The 16,558-nt window shown below is 33.5% G+C and overlaps 1 protein-coding gene across 2 annotated transcripts in view; it reads right to left on the bottom strand.

Annotated features, from left to right (window-relative positions):
* Positions 1-6,226: 6,226 nt before the first annotated feature.
* Positions 6,227-16,558, bottom strand: part of LOC127554917 (baculoviral IAP repeat-containing protein 2-like) — a 32,032-nt gene continuing 21,700 nt past the window's right edge. For both annotated transcript variants that reach the window (XM_051986864.1, XM_051986865.1), the window contains exons 7-9: positions 12,691-12,945; positions 7,813-7,854; positions 6,227-7,635 (exon numbers count right to left, since the gene is read on the bottom strand). In XM_051986864.1, coding sequence (XP_051842824.1) covers positions 7,442-7,635; positions 7,813-7,854; positions 12,691-12,945 — 491 coding nt within the window. In that variant the 3' untranslated portion in view covers positions 6,227-7,441. The remainder of the gene's footprint in view (positions 7,636-7,812; positions 7,855-12,690; positions 12,946-16,558) is intronic.

Below are 16,558 nucleotides of genomic sequence, written 5' to 3'. Positions count from 1 at the left end.
GTAAGCTTAGCCTTGAAGGAAAATAAGAATTGTAAGGGGAAAAAGTGGACGGGAATACTCTTCAGCCATGAGGAAATATGCCAGTTCAAAAGCACAAAAATGAGAGAATAAGTGTTGTGTGTGCCCTCTTCACATACAATTAAGAATGCCACTATAGTTGCACCATAGAGAATTTAAAACCTACAAAAGTTGGGGCCAGGTGGTAAAAAGCTCTTAGAAAGAGACAGACTTATAGAAATATAGAAGCAGAACAAAATTTGGTAGTAGAGAAGAAAAGGTAACAACTTTAAGGGACACATTATTTCTACACAAATCAGAATGACAGAATTTGAAGATAGATCACATAAAAGTAATTTAAATTTTGTAAGTTTTCCAAAAGATGATATAAAACAACAACAACAACCTGAATATCCTACTTAAGGAAATATAAGACAACAGCCCAAAACTGAGTCTCAACAACAACAAAAAAATACTGAACAGATCCCCAATGGAAAAAAAAACAATGATGCTTGAAAATAGATGTAATGATGGTAAATTGTAATACCAGTAACAAATTTTATAAGTATTCAAATGAAATACCCTCAACTGTGAAAGAACATCAATTTTAATTATTCAGGATTTTACGAGTCACAAGAAATCAAAGAATGGAATGAGATATTACAAATAGCAAGACTGTTCAATTTTTAACCCCAAATGTAAATCATCAGGTGAAAAAAAAATTGAATCTTCATCTAAAAAGGGGTAGATTGAGGTCATTACTTAAAAAAAGAAAAAGTGAGCAAATATTTGAATTATAAACATTACAGGTGACAACATGGAAAAGGCATGTATGTAGTTAAGAATTCTCTTGTCTCAAGATACAAACAAAAGGGATATAAATGCCTCAGGAGTCTAAAAATGTTTAAAAACCTTATAGAATTAGAAGATGATTTAAATTAATCCATGGACTAAATCCTAGTCTCCTCCAAGAAGGAGGATGTATTTTTGGGAGGCAGGAATAGTAGATCTATGAATGGGAAGATGGAAGGCCAAAAAAAAAAAAAAAAAAAGGTACTGAAAATATGCCTACATCAATTCCACAGGTGAAAAGAAATAGTACTTTATACTTTAGTCTTTTCACAAGAATAATGAAGCATTATAGACCTGGATAAAAAGAAAGGTGGGGATGGAGTGGGTTAGGGGAAACAGAATATTAGCTCTCACCCTTGAACAAGGAAATGATTTGCCTCTTAAAAAACATTTTTTGGGGGGTTGGAGATGGCCTGGTCAAACCTGCACTTTAGGAAGATATCTTTGACAGCAGAGGAATCAAATAATAGAAAGTGATTTGAAACTACACTTTTTGTAACAGCAAAACTGGAAACAAAGTCAATGCTTGGTCCTAGGAAGCAGAAGTGGAATCAGTGACTGGAATGTGAAGAGAAAAATATAAGCTTGATGTAAGGGAAAAAAATCTCTTTTTTTAATCATCATCTACATCTTTGTGACCCATATAGCATGCCGGAAAGGTCCTTCTATCCCCTCTTTCTTTTTTTTAAATTAAAACTTTTTATTTACAAAACATATGGACGGATAATTTTTCAACATTGATCCTTGCAAAGCCTTCTGTTCCAAATTATCCCCACCTTCAGTTTCCATAGTTCCCTCTCCAGGTGTAGATGGCTCTCTTTATCAGTGAACAATTGGAACTGGTTTGAATCATCTTAATTGAAGAGAGCCACATCCATCAGAATTGATCATCGTATAATCTTGTTGTTGCCATTTAGTGATCTCTTGGTTCTGCTCATTTCACTCAGCATCAGTTCACTTAAGTCCCCTCCAGGCCTCTCTGAAATCATCCTGCTGGTCATTTCTCACACAACAATAATATTCCATAACATTCATATACCACAATTTACCCAACCATTCTCCAATTGATGGGCATCCACTCACTCAGTTTCCAGTTTTAGCTACTACAAACAGGGCTGCCACAAACATTTTTGCACATGTGGGTCCCTTTCCCTCCTTTAAGATTTCTTTGGGATAGAAGCCCAGTAGAGACACTGCTGGATCAAAGGATATGCAGTTTTGATAACTTTTTGACCAAATTGTTCTCCAGAATAGTTGGATCCATTCACAGTTCCACCAACAATGTATCAGTGTCCCAGTTTTCCCACCTTCCCACTAACATTTATTATCTTTTCCTGTCATCTTAACCAATCTGACAGGTGTGTAGTTATCCCGTTTCATAGTGTGAGTTTATGTGTTGCTTCCAAGATAGTATCCATTTTATTATATGCTCTTCCTGATTCCCGGCCCAGCGTTTTATCCACTAGCAACCTTACCTATCTTTCACTAATGGATTAGAATTGTCCAAAAAACTGGAATGGGCTGCTTAAGAGAAAGTGCCTGAAAGCACATGCTGGGTATTTAATAAATACTGATTAATAGAGGTTTCCTTTTCAGTAATAGTCTTCAGACACAAGCTGGATGACTACAGATATGCTAAAGATGGATTTCTGTCCAATTAAAGGTTAGACAAAAACTACCTCTGAAGTTCTTTCCAACTCTGAGACTTTGCGATGTCTTTCACCTTGCCTTCAACATATTCAAATATCTGAAAGAGTTGTTCAGTCAACAATAGAAAAAACACTGATATTACTTGCTATCTGTGGGAAGGGAGTGGGAGGGAGAGAAAAAAATTTGGAACACAAGGTTTAGCAAGGGTCAATATTGAAAGTTATCTTTACATGCATTTGGAAAATAAAATACAATTGTAATTATTTGAAAAAAAGATACACGGTGGCACTGTGCTAGTGGTCACATGACATGCATTAAAAAGGAAATTATGCAAAAAAAGTTGGGAATTTTTGACATTTTGTAAAATTGTAAAAATAAATCTTAATCCTGTAACAATTTCTATCTCCAAATTAAACTATTGGGGTCAGATCAATGTGATCTGCTGAAAGCTAAGCAAAAGACACTAAGCAAAGACTGACTAGTATTTTTAAAGTACTAACCTGTGATTTAATTAGCACAAGAAACTTCCTTTTGGCAATATAGATAGGCACTTGCTCTGCAACTTATTCTTGAGTTGCCTCAGGCAGCAGGAAGTTTTCCCAGACTTACATGGTCATATTGTTGAACCATACATAGGAAAACTGGTTGACTGAATCCTTAGATGACACTGTTATTCTAAAATATTCTGAAGTGCCAAATTGTATGCATTTAAATTAGGGATCACCCTTTAAAAATGTTATATTAGCTATATTCAGCAAACTTTAGAAAATACATGTTTCCACTCAAATAAGCTGCTTCCTTAAGATCTTTGTTGCAAACCTGGTTGCTCAAAAAATAAGATTCTAAATTGCCAGCTACCTAGTAAAAGCATACCTGAATAGCCAGAGTATCTAATCAGAAGAAATGGAATAGTTGCTAGAGTGCTGTCCTTCAAATTGAAATGCACAGAATTATATGCTACCTGGTTTTCTAATTTTTTAAAATAAATCTTGTACTCCAAGTACAATGCTAGTAGGCATGTAAGCAAATATTTATTTTGTACCGTCCCTGTGTTTATATTCAAGACACCTGTGAACAGTGTCGAGCTATTTTTTCCAAGTAGGATTGGGTCTTTGCTGATCCAAAATCAATTATTCACCTGATGGTTCTTGTATTGCAAGTTATTATATCTTATAAAATGCGGTCCAGTCTATCAATCACATAAGTTTTTAAGTGCCTATTGTGTGCTGGGCACTAAGCAATTGTCTCATAACATTGCTTAAATCAGGGGTTCCTAATTTTTGTGTGTGCCACAGATCCTTTAGCAGAATAAAGAAGCCTATAGATCTTAAAGGATTACAAAGGAAGACAATTACAGGAAAATAATTAAAAAGTAAATATATTTTTAAAAGTTAATGGATTCTAAGTTTAGAACCATCATCTAATCAAATGAACTAGTTATGATACTAAAGATACTTTTTCTGATCTTCTCAAGTTAACATTGTCTCCCTATTAAAACTTACTCATTCATTATTCTTCTCAGGACATCTCTGCCAAAGCTTCCTGGTCTCATTCTACAACCTTGATCAAATCTACTTCATCGAAGGAGTATGTCAGACTAACTACCCTACAATACTACTCACCATAATTAACTTTCCAGGTGCCCTTCCTTGGCCACCATTATCCTACATGTGTCTTCCCATTAGAAAGTTAAATTTGCTGAAAACTGTGGCAGAGCTTTCTTAAACTTATCTTTCAAGAGAAATTTTCAAATTGCCTCCCTTCCAAGTTGATATTATTGCCACGTCTGATGTTTTTTTTTTTTTTTTTTTTTTGATCTTTGCTTTTTTGACCCTGCAGCCTTTTAACTCTGGCAATTAAATCACCTTTTGGATACTCTTTTCTCCTCTCCAGGTTCTTCTAATTTTCCCCAGTACTCATTCTGCTTGTCTGACTACTACTTCAGTTTTCCTTGATCTTCCACTCGGCATCCTCCAAAGGTCTATCCTTGGCTCTTTTTTCCCTCTATAGTATCTTGCACAGTGAGATCTCATCAGTTCTTGTGGATTCCACTAACATTTACATATAAGTGATTCTCAGACTTATTTATCCAGTCCTAACCTCTCCCCACCTTCAGGCTCTCATGATATGCTGGACAATGTGAACTGGATATTCCATGCTCCCAAATGAATTCTCTTTCCTTCAAACTCGCCCACCCCTCCACCTTCCTCCAGTGCCCTCCTCCCCCCCTTCCCCCCAGGCAAGCTTGCAGTCTCACTCAATCTGTGGACAAATCCTATTGTTTCTATCTTCTTAAAATTTCTTCAAGTGCATCCTCCTATCCATTCACTTAGCCAATCCTGGTGCAGGACCTCATCACCTCATCTACAGGAGCCTTCTGGTTGCTTCCTCAGCCCTAAGTTTCTCCCCACTCCAGTTTATCCTCCATTCAGCTGTCAAGAGCTGTGAAAAGCTTCCCAAAGCATGTTATGTTACGTGGGAATTCTTTCCATGTATAAATTAGACTATGGCCACTGAGGTAATTCCCAATTCTCAAAATATTTTTGTTTTATAAAATCTTCATTTTAGAATCTCTGAACATTAACAACTAATTAAGACAACTAGAAATGAAGATAAATTGAAAAGAAAGAGTCTGGATAAGTATCAATCTTTGATATAAGGTCACATACAAATCAGTCACAATCACAGAGATAATCTCTTAGGCAATTCTGACCTGAATAGTTTTCAAGACATTATTAATAACTTCTACACATAGATTATAATAGAAAGTACACTCACTCTAGATTCAAACTACACCACTGATACTACCTCTATGACTGAGCAAATTACTTAGTGTAGTACGGTGGTTAGTGTGCCAGGCCTGAAGTTGGGAAGACTTATCTTCCCTAATTTAAATCTGACCTCAGACACTTACTAGCTGTGGGATCCTGGCCCGAGTCATAAATGGCAAACCATTCCAATATCTTTGCCAAGAAAACCCCAAATTGGGTCACAAAAAATCAGATAAAACTAAAACAACTAAATAACAAAAAGTGAGAGGATCAGATTAGACCTCTAATGTTCCATCCAGGTCACAATTTTATAGGACATAATACCTGAAAGCTACTTCAGGAGGGTTTCCCTCTCTCTGGAGGTCTTCAATTAAAGAGTAAATAATCACTTGTCAGATTTATCATAAGAATTCATTTTGTGTATTATTTGAACTAGAGGACAGCCGAGTGAGGTCCTTTCCAACTCTGTAATTCAAAGATAATAAACAGCTGTCCTTTTTTCTACGGAATAAATGGTAATTAACAAAATTAACTTAAAAGTGGAACCACACAAAAAACTGTGTGCTCTGCCACATGTATTCTTTTCCATAATTAGCCAGTTGATTCTTAGCACTAAAGAACCGAATTCCATGAGGCAAGCCTATGATATCATCTATGTAGTATGTAAGAAATAAATAGATATTCCTCCATTTGTTCAACAAGCACCTTATGAGCACTTCTGATGTGCAGAGCCTTGTGTTAAGTGCTAGGAAAACAAAGACAAAAAGTCCTTGTCCTTGCTTTTTCTTCCTATAAAAAATAAAATATTTTAAATGTACATAAAGACATATTAAGTTCTAATTGTAACAGAATTTTTCTTTGTAAATTGAAATGCCTGCTATTTGTTGATAAATATTAAGTTCCTAATATTTTTTAAAAGTATTTCAAGAAAGTCAGAAAAAAAACCACAATAAGACTTCAAGATTAATTATATCATTTAATTGTAATTTTCTTACAATATGAAAAGAACTATCAGAGAGAACCCAGATACATAAGAACACTTCTACACTGACAACTCTGCAATCAAAGCACAGGACTACCTGTTTCACTGCATTTATTTATTCGTTAATTAACAAATATTTATTGACTACAACATGCAAAGCATTGTAGGAAACAAAGATGACAACCAGATAGTTGTAGATAACTTCACACTAAATGCATATCATAACACAATACAAAGAATACATAAAAACAAATAATTACAGTAGATACACATTACAAAAAGAGACATAATTACCTAAGTTTTACAAAACAAATATAATTAGCTTATAAAGAATGTGGTATTATCATCCTACCACATCAGCATTATTCAGTTTTTTACAACAAACATACAATAGCTATGTTCCTGAAACAGAATCATTTTACACATAATACAGATCACTAAAGAAACCCTTTTGTAAATCACATTATTATAATGCAAAAAGTTGATTTTAATTTTATCTGTCCTAAATTGAGATTCATTTGTTTAAAAAATTTTGAGATAATGAGATGTAATCTGAAATCTCTTTAAAGACAATAATACATTACTCAATATACAAACATATGTATATATACACATATATAAATATGTGTATATATACATACATATATATATTCAAATATATTCAACTGAGCCAAACATTTAGATTAAGTCTCTCTCTTAAACATTTTGCTATTAATCCGTTCGTCATAGTTGGGAAAATTTTCACCCCAGCTAATTAGACAGTCTCTATTTTACAACAAAATAGCTCTGGAATTATGACAAATTTGGGGGCTCATGGTTCCCATATCTATGACTATACTTATGTAGTATTCAAATGTTCTAGTAAGCTAATCGAGTTCAATAATCCAAAAATGCTGCATAAAAGCAATATGTCTATATGTTATCCTTTCAAGAACTTAAGCTTTATTCTACTTTTCCAACATGAAATCAAGCACATAAACATACACAAAACACACAAACTTTCAAGGAATTATGACAATAGTATATGAACACCAGATACTTTAAGAAAATCAAGTAACTGATATCAAGGCAGAGTTATATTTGTTAATTTACGACAAAAAAGCCTTGAAACACTTTTCTTTCTTCCAAAGGTTTCAGACTGATCATTTTTGAAGTCTGCTTCATGCAAATTTGCATATATGGATTCTTTTCATGAAAGAAATGTACGAACTGTACCTTTGATTATGCCCCTGCAAATGGGGCATTTTCTTAGAGAAGGTGCACATTCTTTACATACTACCAGATGACCACAAGGAATAAAAACAATAGAAACTTCTTTGTCCATACAAACTTTACATGTTCTTTCTTCCTGTAATCTCCTAAGCTGTTCTTCCATAGGAAGACCTACAAAGAAAAGAGATAATTTAAAACTAATAACAGTTCTTTTTCTCTTCATAGAATTCTAAATTCTGGTATAAGTGAGCCATGAAGAACAAAGAATAAAGAAAAAAGAAAATGAACAGCACCTAGAGTTCCTTTTAAGTATTAAAATAGAAGCTTGATCGATTATAACAGCTTTACCTGAAACATCTTCTGTTGGAATATACTTCATGTTCTTTTCCACTAGAAAAAAATATACAAACATCACCATACAAAATATGTCTTTTCCTCAAAATGAGAATATTTTGTCAGAGTAATAACTGGAATAATTTAGACTGGAAATATTATATTCATTACAATCAGTTATAACTCAATTTTTAAAATGATTTAAGTATGTTCTGTAAGTAATGAACTATACTAGGTTATGGAGGACACAGGCATAAGTATGGCACATACCCTCATCTCAAGGAGCTTGCCATCCATTGAGAAATAAATGTGATACAAAGGGAAATGTTATGTATGCATAGGACAGATCTGTACAAAATGCAATGTTATATATGAGGGTGGTGAGACCACTTTCAACTCTTGGATAAGGAATAGTAAAGGCTTTAAAGGATGGAAAACAGAATGGATTTTATTCTTCACATTATCCAGGAAAGGATAAAAGCACGGGCAGGATGGCAATATGAGATGGGGTAATCAAAATCAACTAGAATGCAAAATATAAGAGGATGATATATAGGGCATCAGATTGTAGAGAACCACCATTAAAAACAGGTTAAATTTATACTTCCAAGAGATAGTAAGTGAAAATTTTTGAGAATAGGAAAGTAAAAAGACATAGAAAGGCTAGTTAAGAAGTATTAAAACAGTCCATTCTAGAGGAACAAGGATAGTTGGACACAGCACACCAAGATACAACAGACAAAACGTGGCAGCTGAGGTATGGCTAAAGAAAGAGTCAAAGAGTAAATGGAGCCTACAGATTTTAAGACTAGTGAGCCTGACTTCAATTCCAAAAAAATTAAATAAAATCTAGAATATATTATTAAAGGAACATTTAATGAGTATCTAGGTAAATAGTGATCTCAAAAGCTAGCACTAATTAGTGGTAGATAAGATAAAGGAAATTGTGCGTATGCTTGCACACACATAAATATGTGAGAAATAGAGCTGACCTGAACTTTAGCCAAATCTCAAATTATTCTTAGGGGGATTTTGGAGAGATATGGGCTAGAGAAATAGAGCTGACCTGAACTTTAGCCAAATCTCAAATTATTCTTAGGGGGATTTTGGAGAGATATGGGCTAGATGATAGTACAATGAGATGGATTTGGATATGGCTAAATGACCAAATTCTTTATCATTAATAGTTCAAGGACAACCTTGAGCTTAATCATGTGCTGATAAATTGAACATTTTTAGCAATGATCTGTATGACCCAGAGATAGAAAAGATTCACAACAGGATTCAAACAGCTCTTGGAGAATAGGACCTTGGGCTGAATTTAATATTAAATAACGCTATCTTATATATGAATTAAAAAACAACAAGAGCAACAACCTGACGAGAGGAAGATTTAGCTTTAAAAGAGTTATAGTGCAGTACCAGCTCAATATAAATTAACAGTGTAATATGATAGCCTTGAAAACATAAAATCTTTGCTGAGGCAACTGGGTTAAGTGACTTGCCCAGGGTCACACAGCTAGGAAGTGTTAAGTGCCTGAGGCCAAATTTGAACTTGGCCTCCTAACTTCAGGACTGGTACTCTATCCACTGCTCCACCTAGCTGCCCCCAAAACTAATAAAATCTTAACTATCTGACGTCTAGAATTAGGAACAAGATAGTCCTGAATTCTGACCTGATTAAACCACATTTAGATTATTATATTCAAAGTCAGAGAACATATGGAGAAAGGTTAATCAGAATAAACAGTTTTCAGATGAAGGAATATTTAAGCCTTGGAAAAAAGAAATGGGGAACTAGGGGGTGATGGGGAGAGGGAAAGGAGATATAAGAATATAGTTGCTATCTTCAGAAATTCAAAGGACTGTCACATATTAGAAATATTAGACTCAATTCTACTTAGCTCCAAAGAGTAAATAATAAAGAAAAGGGAAAATTTAATCTTGATATTTCTGAACAATTAAGGCTCTCCAGAAGTGGAACTCGTCTCCTTGAGATATAGCTCCCCTTAAATAAAGATATACTAAATGAAAAATTTCCTTAAAGGTATGTTGCAGTGGAATTCTTATTGGACTAGATAAATTCCAAGGTTACTTCCAACTCCTGAGATTCTGTGAGTTAAAGTTCAAGATTAAACTGAAGTGACTGATAATGAGCTTTTGTTTTCTAAACTACAAATGAGGCAACTGGACTTGATGGCCTCTTTTAAAAAGTCCTTTCCAAATCAAAAGTAGGATCCTACAGTGTCAACAGAAATCCAAAACAATTCAATAAATACTAAGAGCCTACTATTTACTTGCAATGTGCTATGGATACAAAGATGAAAAAAAAAAAAAAAAAAAAACTAATAATACTTGCCTTCAAAGATTTTATAGTGTCCACGAGTTGTTGTAAGAGACATACAAATATACTAGAATGCAGAATGTTGGGGGCAAAGGAAAGACTTAGCCAAAATATTCTAGGAAAATTTAAAGCAATTTTTAATTTAATTAGGGCCAGAATAAATAAGAAAAGACCTTAATACAATGACATCAGGTGAACTAGGATCTTGAAGGTAAAGAAGGAGGCATTCTAGGCATTCGGGATGCTCCCATGAATAGAGACCCAAAAGAGATTAGTGTGCAAGGTCAGGGAATAGCTAGTAATTAAGTTTACCTGGAACAGATTATCTGAATGGTAGTAATGTAAAATTAGGATGGGAAGATAAGAAAGACTGGAGCCAGGTTGATGAGGACCTTAAATATTAGACTTAAGGAATTTAAACTGAATCTTATAAGCAATAAGGAGACACTAAATGTTAATGAATAGGGGAGTTAAGGGATCAGAACTGTGCAAACAGATGATTTTCAGTTTTATGAAGGACAAACTAGATATCCACGTGATCAGAATATCACGTGAGAGCATCAAATAAAAAAATCAAGAGAAAAAGGGCAAGGATGAAGATGAAGACTGTGATTTTGGACAAATTAAATTTTCAATACCTGGAGGTTGCCCAGTATCTTACAGGAAGCTGCAAGAAATGTCTCCTGAACAGTCAGAACAGCTAAGACTATCAAAAGTTGAAGTGTAGAAAAAAGAATAGGGCCAAAGTCAAAACTGGAAAGCATCAAATTTTGAGAGAAAATGAGACAGATCAAAAACTTTATGAGAATAAAATCACAAGCCAACAGAAAAAAAGTATTACAAAAAAAAGGGGTGTGTGTGTGAAGAAATCAACAGGCTACAGAGGTAAGGAAGATGAAAACTTAAAATAAGGTGGTTGTTGGTAACTTCAAAAAAAAAGCCATTTGAATTAAGAGGAAGCAGTTAAATTTTAAGAGTTTGATGAGTGAAAAGTGAGGAAATATAGATAGGAAGGATATATTAAAATTCAGCAATGAAGGGAAGAAAAACTTGGAGAAACAAGCATATCAATATATAATTTTTAAAATTTTAAGTTCAGAAGAAAGAAGGAAAGATTCTTATTTTAGAATATGGAAAATGTAAGCATGTATTTTGTCCGAGAATGCCAGTAGAGGGGAGAGATTGAAAAGCATAAAACACATGAGGGAAAATGATGAAGGTTAAATAAAACAAGAACTAGCTCTAATAAAGTACCAATTTATTTTTTTTTTCTTCATCTTTGAGATAAGTTACATGGGATGAGTCTCAGAGAAGAAAGATGAGAAATACTAGGGAAAATATTGGTGATATAAAAGAAAATCCAAAATATGTCAATAAAACTTTATTTTTAAAAAAAGCCAAGGAACAAAATTGTCTTTTCTTCTAATATTGGAAAGAAAAAAGTGATATAGATAACAAGTTTTAAAAGACAACCACCACTGAAGGAATATATTTTGGATAGCTTCAATCTTTTCAAGTGTGAGGACATTTCTTAAGACTCAGGGAGAGGAGCAGATAGGTAGTGTAGTGCGTAGAGCATCAGCCCTGAAGTCAGGACGTGAGTTCAAATCTGACTTTAGACACTTAACACTTCCTAACTGTGCGACTCTGGGCAAGTCATTTAACCCCAATTTTCTCAGAAAAAAAAAAAAAAAAACCAACTTGGAGAATTGGAGAATTCAGAAAATCTGAAAAGTACACTATTAGAAGAAATCACAAAATTCTACTGACTGGGCCTATCAAAAATTATATTCTTTATCACCATTTATGCCCTCAATGCTACATGACAGTTCTTTTACTTAGCACATCATTTCTTTATCCCATCCCAATCAATAGAATTTCATGAATTTTTTTTCAAATAATGTTCATCTGTATGGTAATTAGAAACAGGAAATGGGTGCTAGGAAGGGATAATGATTAAAAGACATGATAATCAAAAATAGAAAAGGAAGACTTTACTGAAATGACTAAGCAATCATAGGAAAAAAGTAAGGCCACAAACAAACTGAAGGACTGCAAGAACAGCAAAAAATCAAGACACCAAAACTCAGAATGAAGAGAAACAATAATAAATATGGTAGAAAATTATTCAGGAAATCAAGAATCAGAAGAGCATGAATTCATCAGATAACACACTTTCAAAGGAGAAAAGGTTGCATAATGGTGACAGAACAACAATCTAGAAGTGGCAGTTTAAAACAAGGACTACATTAATTTTACCTGTAGGAACTATGAGATAGAGCAGTAGAAAAAGCAGCCAGCACAGAAAGATTGATTAAGGATGACAGGCAACTTAACTAATATAATAGGAGTTTCAAGGACAAAGCAAGAAAGCACTAGCAGATAAAGAATAAAAAGGGGAAAAAAAGTACTGCCACAACAACAAAGTTATTCAATGTTGGGCAAAAAGAAATTTTTCTTACATTATTTGTATTAATTGGTAAATTAATGCAATAAAAACCTGTCAATTGATCCACTTTGTTCCTAAAATATTTTTCCTACAAACTTACCAAATAAATTGTTATACAACACAGAATCAATTTCTTTGAGACAGTTTTTAAAAATATTGGCTGCAGCATTTCCTTTGACTAAAATGGTATCAATCAGTTCTCTTGCTTGTAGAGACGTCTGTGTTTTTTGTTTAATAACATCATGTTCCTGCTCATTAATCACACCCGATGTTAAAAGACTATCCAGGATAGGAAGTACACAGGTCAAATGCTGAAACAGAGCCATTCTATTCTTCCGAATTAATGTCAGGTCATCTTTATTGAAAAGAGAAAAAAATTACATCAGACTTAAACCACACAAATGATGATTCCAAAGTGTGGAACTCCCAGTGTGGGGATTCTTTCCACCAAGATAGTCACAGCCTGTGATCTGAGACATGAAAAAATTAAATGACTTGTCCAGTGTTACAAAACTTGTATCGTGTCAGATTAGAACTTTAAGCTCTACTTTACTCCGCTGCCTTTATTTCCCTATATGTACCTTTTTTAGTCTAAACTTATGATACCATAAACATAAAAAATTCTTGTAGGAACTCTCAATTTACAAAGTAGCATTCATCTGTAATTTAAGTACAAATACAATAGGCACTCAAAAAAAAAGATGTTATGATTTTAATGTGTCTACTATATATCTTTCACAATTTAAGGATAACAGAATATGACTTTAAACTTAAAAAAACTTAAATAGTATTCTGTTTTTACATCTTGCTACTGTTACTATATTATTTTGTCTGCTAATGCTATTTTCTATTTTCATATTTCCTTTCAACTGCTAAAAAAATTTATCTTATAATGTTATATAGCAGTCAAACTTGACAGGAAAAGGAAATCCTTTTTCACTGTCTTCAAAGCCACAACAAAAACATTCATTTGGAATTTCTGTTTTTGTGTGGTAAGGGCATGAAATTATAACAATCTATCACTTATATTTAATTGAAATTTCTACTCTTCCTTTCACAATATAGTCTATCACATTCAATTTCCAAACTGCATCTATTTCTTAAAGAAACATATCCTCCCCAACCAGCACAATTTATCAATCTCATTTTTAGTGATAAATATTAGGAAAAGTTTTAAGAAATGAAAATCATGAAAAGAGTTCAACATCTTAAGAAAAAAAAGCTTCATATTACAGCAATATCATATGAAAAATGGTGCTCAGAATTTAATAAAATATTAAGTCACAGAATATCAAAAGTTGGGCAGAATTTCAAAACTTAGCTTGTCCAACCCATATCTGAAACATAATTCTCTCTATAACAAGCTCAAATGGTCATTTCACTTCTGCTTGAAAATCTTTATGAAGAAAACAGTACTCTGCCAAGACAACCCATACTACTCAAGAACTGCTTTAATTATTAGTCAATAAACATTTATTAAATGCCTAATATGATCCATGCATTGTGCTAAGTGTTAAGGATACAAAGAAAGGCAAAAGACAGTACCTGCTACTGCAGACTTCACAGTCTAAACTTGTAATAAAAGTTTTTTCTATCAAATTTAAATTTCTCTCTCCTTAACTTTTGTTCATTGTTCCCAATTCTGTTCTCTAGAATTAAATAAAGTAAGTCTATCTCTTTGCAGAATAGCCTTTCAAATACTTGGAAGACCACGATTAAATCTTAAAAAGACTTCTTTTCTCTAAGCTAAATACTTCAGCTGTTTGTTATATGGATAAACTCATTATTCTTGTTGTTCTCAGCATGCTCTCCAGTTTATCAACATCATTCCTGAAAAGTAGCTACCAGAACTGAACATAAATTCACAAATGTAGTCTGACCAAGGCAAATTATATAGTGTGACTATAGCCTCTTTAGTTTTGGAACATGATACCTCTATTGAGGCCTAACAAAGAATTACACAGAGCATTAAGCAATAAAAGCCGAAATTTGAACCAAGATTATATGTGATCCACTCTAAGAGGAAACATCTAATTCTGGAAAAGTTAAAATAATTTCTATTTTTCTTTAAAGGAAATATTATATATTCATGTCACTTTAAGGTATGGGTTTTCTTTTGGTTCTCAAGTTAGGCAGAAGTTATAATTTTTTCACTTAATACTTCCAAGGGTAAAAATGCTAAATGACATTAGCCAATTCTTTGAAATTATGCCTATTTGCTTTAAATTACTATATGGGTATAGAATGAGGAAATAAGATAATACATACAACTTTAACATGAAAAGCAGAATACAATAACCTATATCCTTAAATCATTCAAGGTGTTGCTTAAAAAGCCACCCCCCTCCATTAACACTGTGTGTGTGTGTATGTGCAAATCCTTACCCTATATTATATTATAATATCTATATCACTATAAATTTTCTACATAATATTTCTTGTTTTAACTCTGTGTTTGCTTTAACACTTTTTTTGTATTTTTCTAGTTTATCTGTACATTTTTTCTCCACAATCATGTTGTAGGCTCTTAAACACAGATACTTCATTTTTAATGATCTCATATCTTTACAGACAGTGTAGGATAGCTGAATTTATCTAATGCATTCAAAACCCCACCATTTACTTTAATTATAATAGTTCCACATATGGATGTTGTACTGTTGGCTAATAGGGGAGCTGTATTTTCTTGGTGTTAATTGTAGGCCAAAATTAGCAGAAGCAGCAGAGAACTGATCCACACTCTGTTTCATCTCAGCTTCGGAGGCTGCATTGAGTGCACAATCATCTGTGAACAAAAAATTATGTACCAACACTCCTTCCATTTTGGCTTATGGTCTTTTCAAGTTGAAGAATTCGTCATCAGTGCAGCAGCTGACTTTGATTCCGTGTTTGTCCTCACTGAAGGCATTTGACAACATGGCAAAAAACATCATGTAAAAAAGCATGGGAGCAAGCACATACTTATTATGTCACTCCACTGGGAAAGCTCGAGAGTGTGGCCCATTGTCCAGAACCCAGGTAAGCTTGCCATCATGAAACTGTTGTATCACACTAATGAACTTCTCTGGGCAACTGAATTTTAACATAATTTTCCATAAGCCCTCATGACTGACAAATGTTGTATTGCACACCTGGAAAAAGCCATTAGGTCAGGATAGCAGAAGATAAGTCAGTCCTGCTACTTATGACTAATGTATAATCTTAACTAAGTCAATTAAACCTTTCTAACCCTTGGTTTCTTTATCTGTAAAATAAAAAAAGCTGAATTACAATATCTCCAGTTTATGATCCCATTCTGTACTCTACTCCACTAAAAAATATTTGCATATGTGTAATATTTCTTTCTCTAATTTCAAATCTTATCTTGGACTCTTTCTAGTTATGTGATCCTGGGCAAATCATTTAACCTGTTTGCCTCAGTTTCATTTGCAAAATGTGAATAATAACAGCAACTACCCCCCCAGAGTTATTGTAAGGCTCAAATGAGATATAATTGTAAAGCAATTAATACAGTGCCTGGCACATAATAAACATTTTTTTTTCATGCATGCACACACACCAATATTCCTTCCTGTTCTGATAAGCTTTCTTCTTTATCTTGCAAAGAACCAGACTTCCATTTCACTACCACTTCCTGCAGTCTCATCACTATGTCATCTCTTATTCTCTCCCATTTTTAGCACCCCTTTTATGTGATATTTTCACCCATTAAGATATAATCTCCATGAGCTTTTGTACTCATGAAAGTGGGGTTGTTGGGTTTTTTTTTTTAGTATCTCTGGAACATAGCACAAAGTAAACATTTAATGTATTTATATACCCTTCAAGGTCCCACCTAGCTACAAATCCTGTAATTCCTGATAAATACAGTATTCTACACCAGAAGTGTCAAAAGCATGATCTCTTAAGTGCAGCAAGAATCACATTAAAATGTAATTGGGAAATGTTTAACAAAATAAATATACAAA

This window comes from Antechinus flavipes, chromosome 3, assembly GCF_016432865.1.
Source record: "Antechinus flavipes isolate AdamAnt ecotype Samford, QLD, Australia chromosome 3, AdamAnt_v2, whole genome shotgun sequence".
Lineage (NCBI taxonomy): Eukaryota > Metazoa > Chordata > Mammalia > Dasyuromorphia > Dasyuridae > Antechinus > Antechinus flavipes.
Note: the sequence above shows the minus strand (reverse complement) of the source record. Positions and strands in the feature narration are given on the sequence as shown.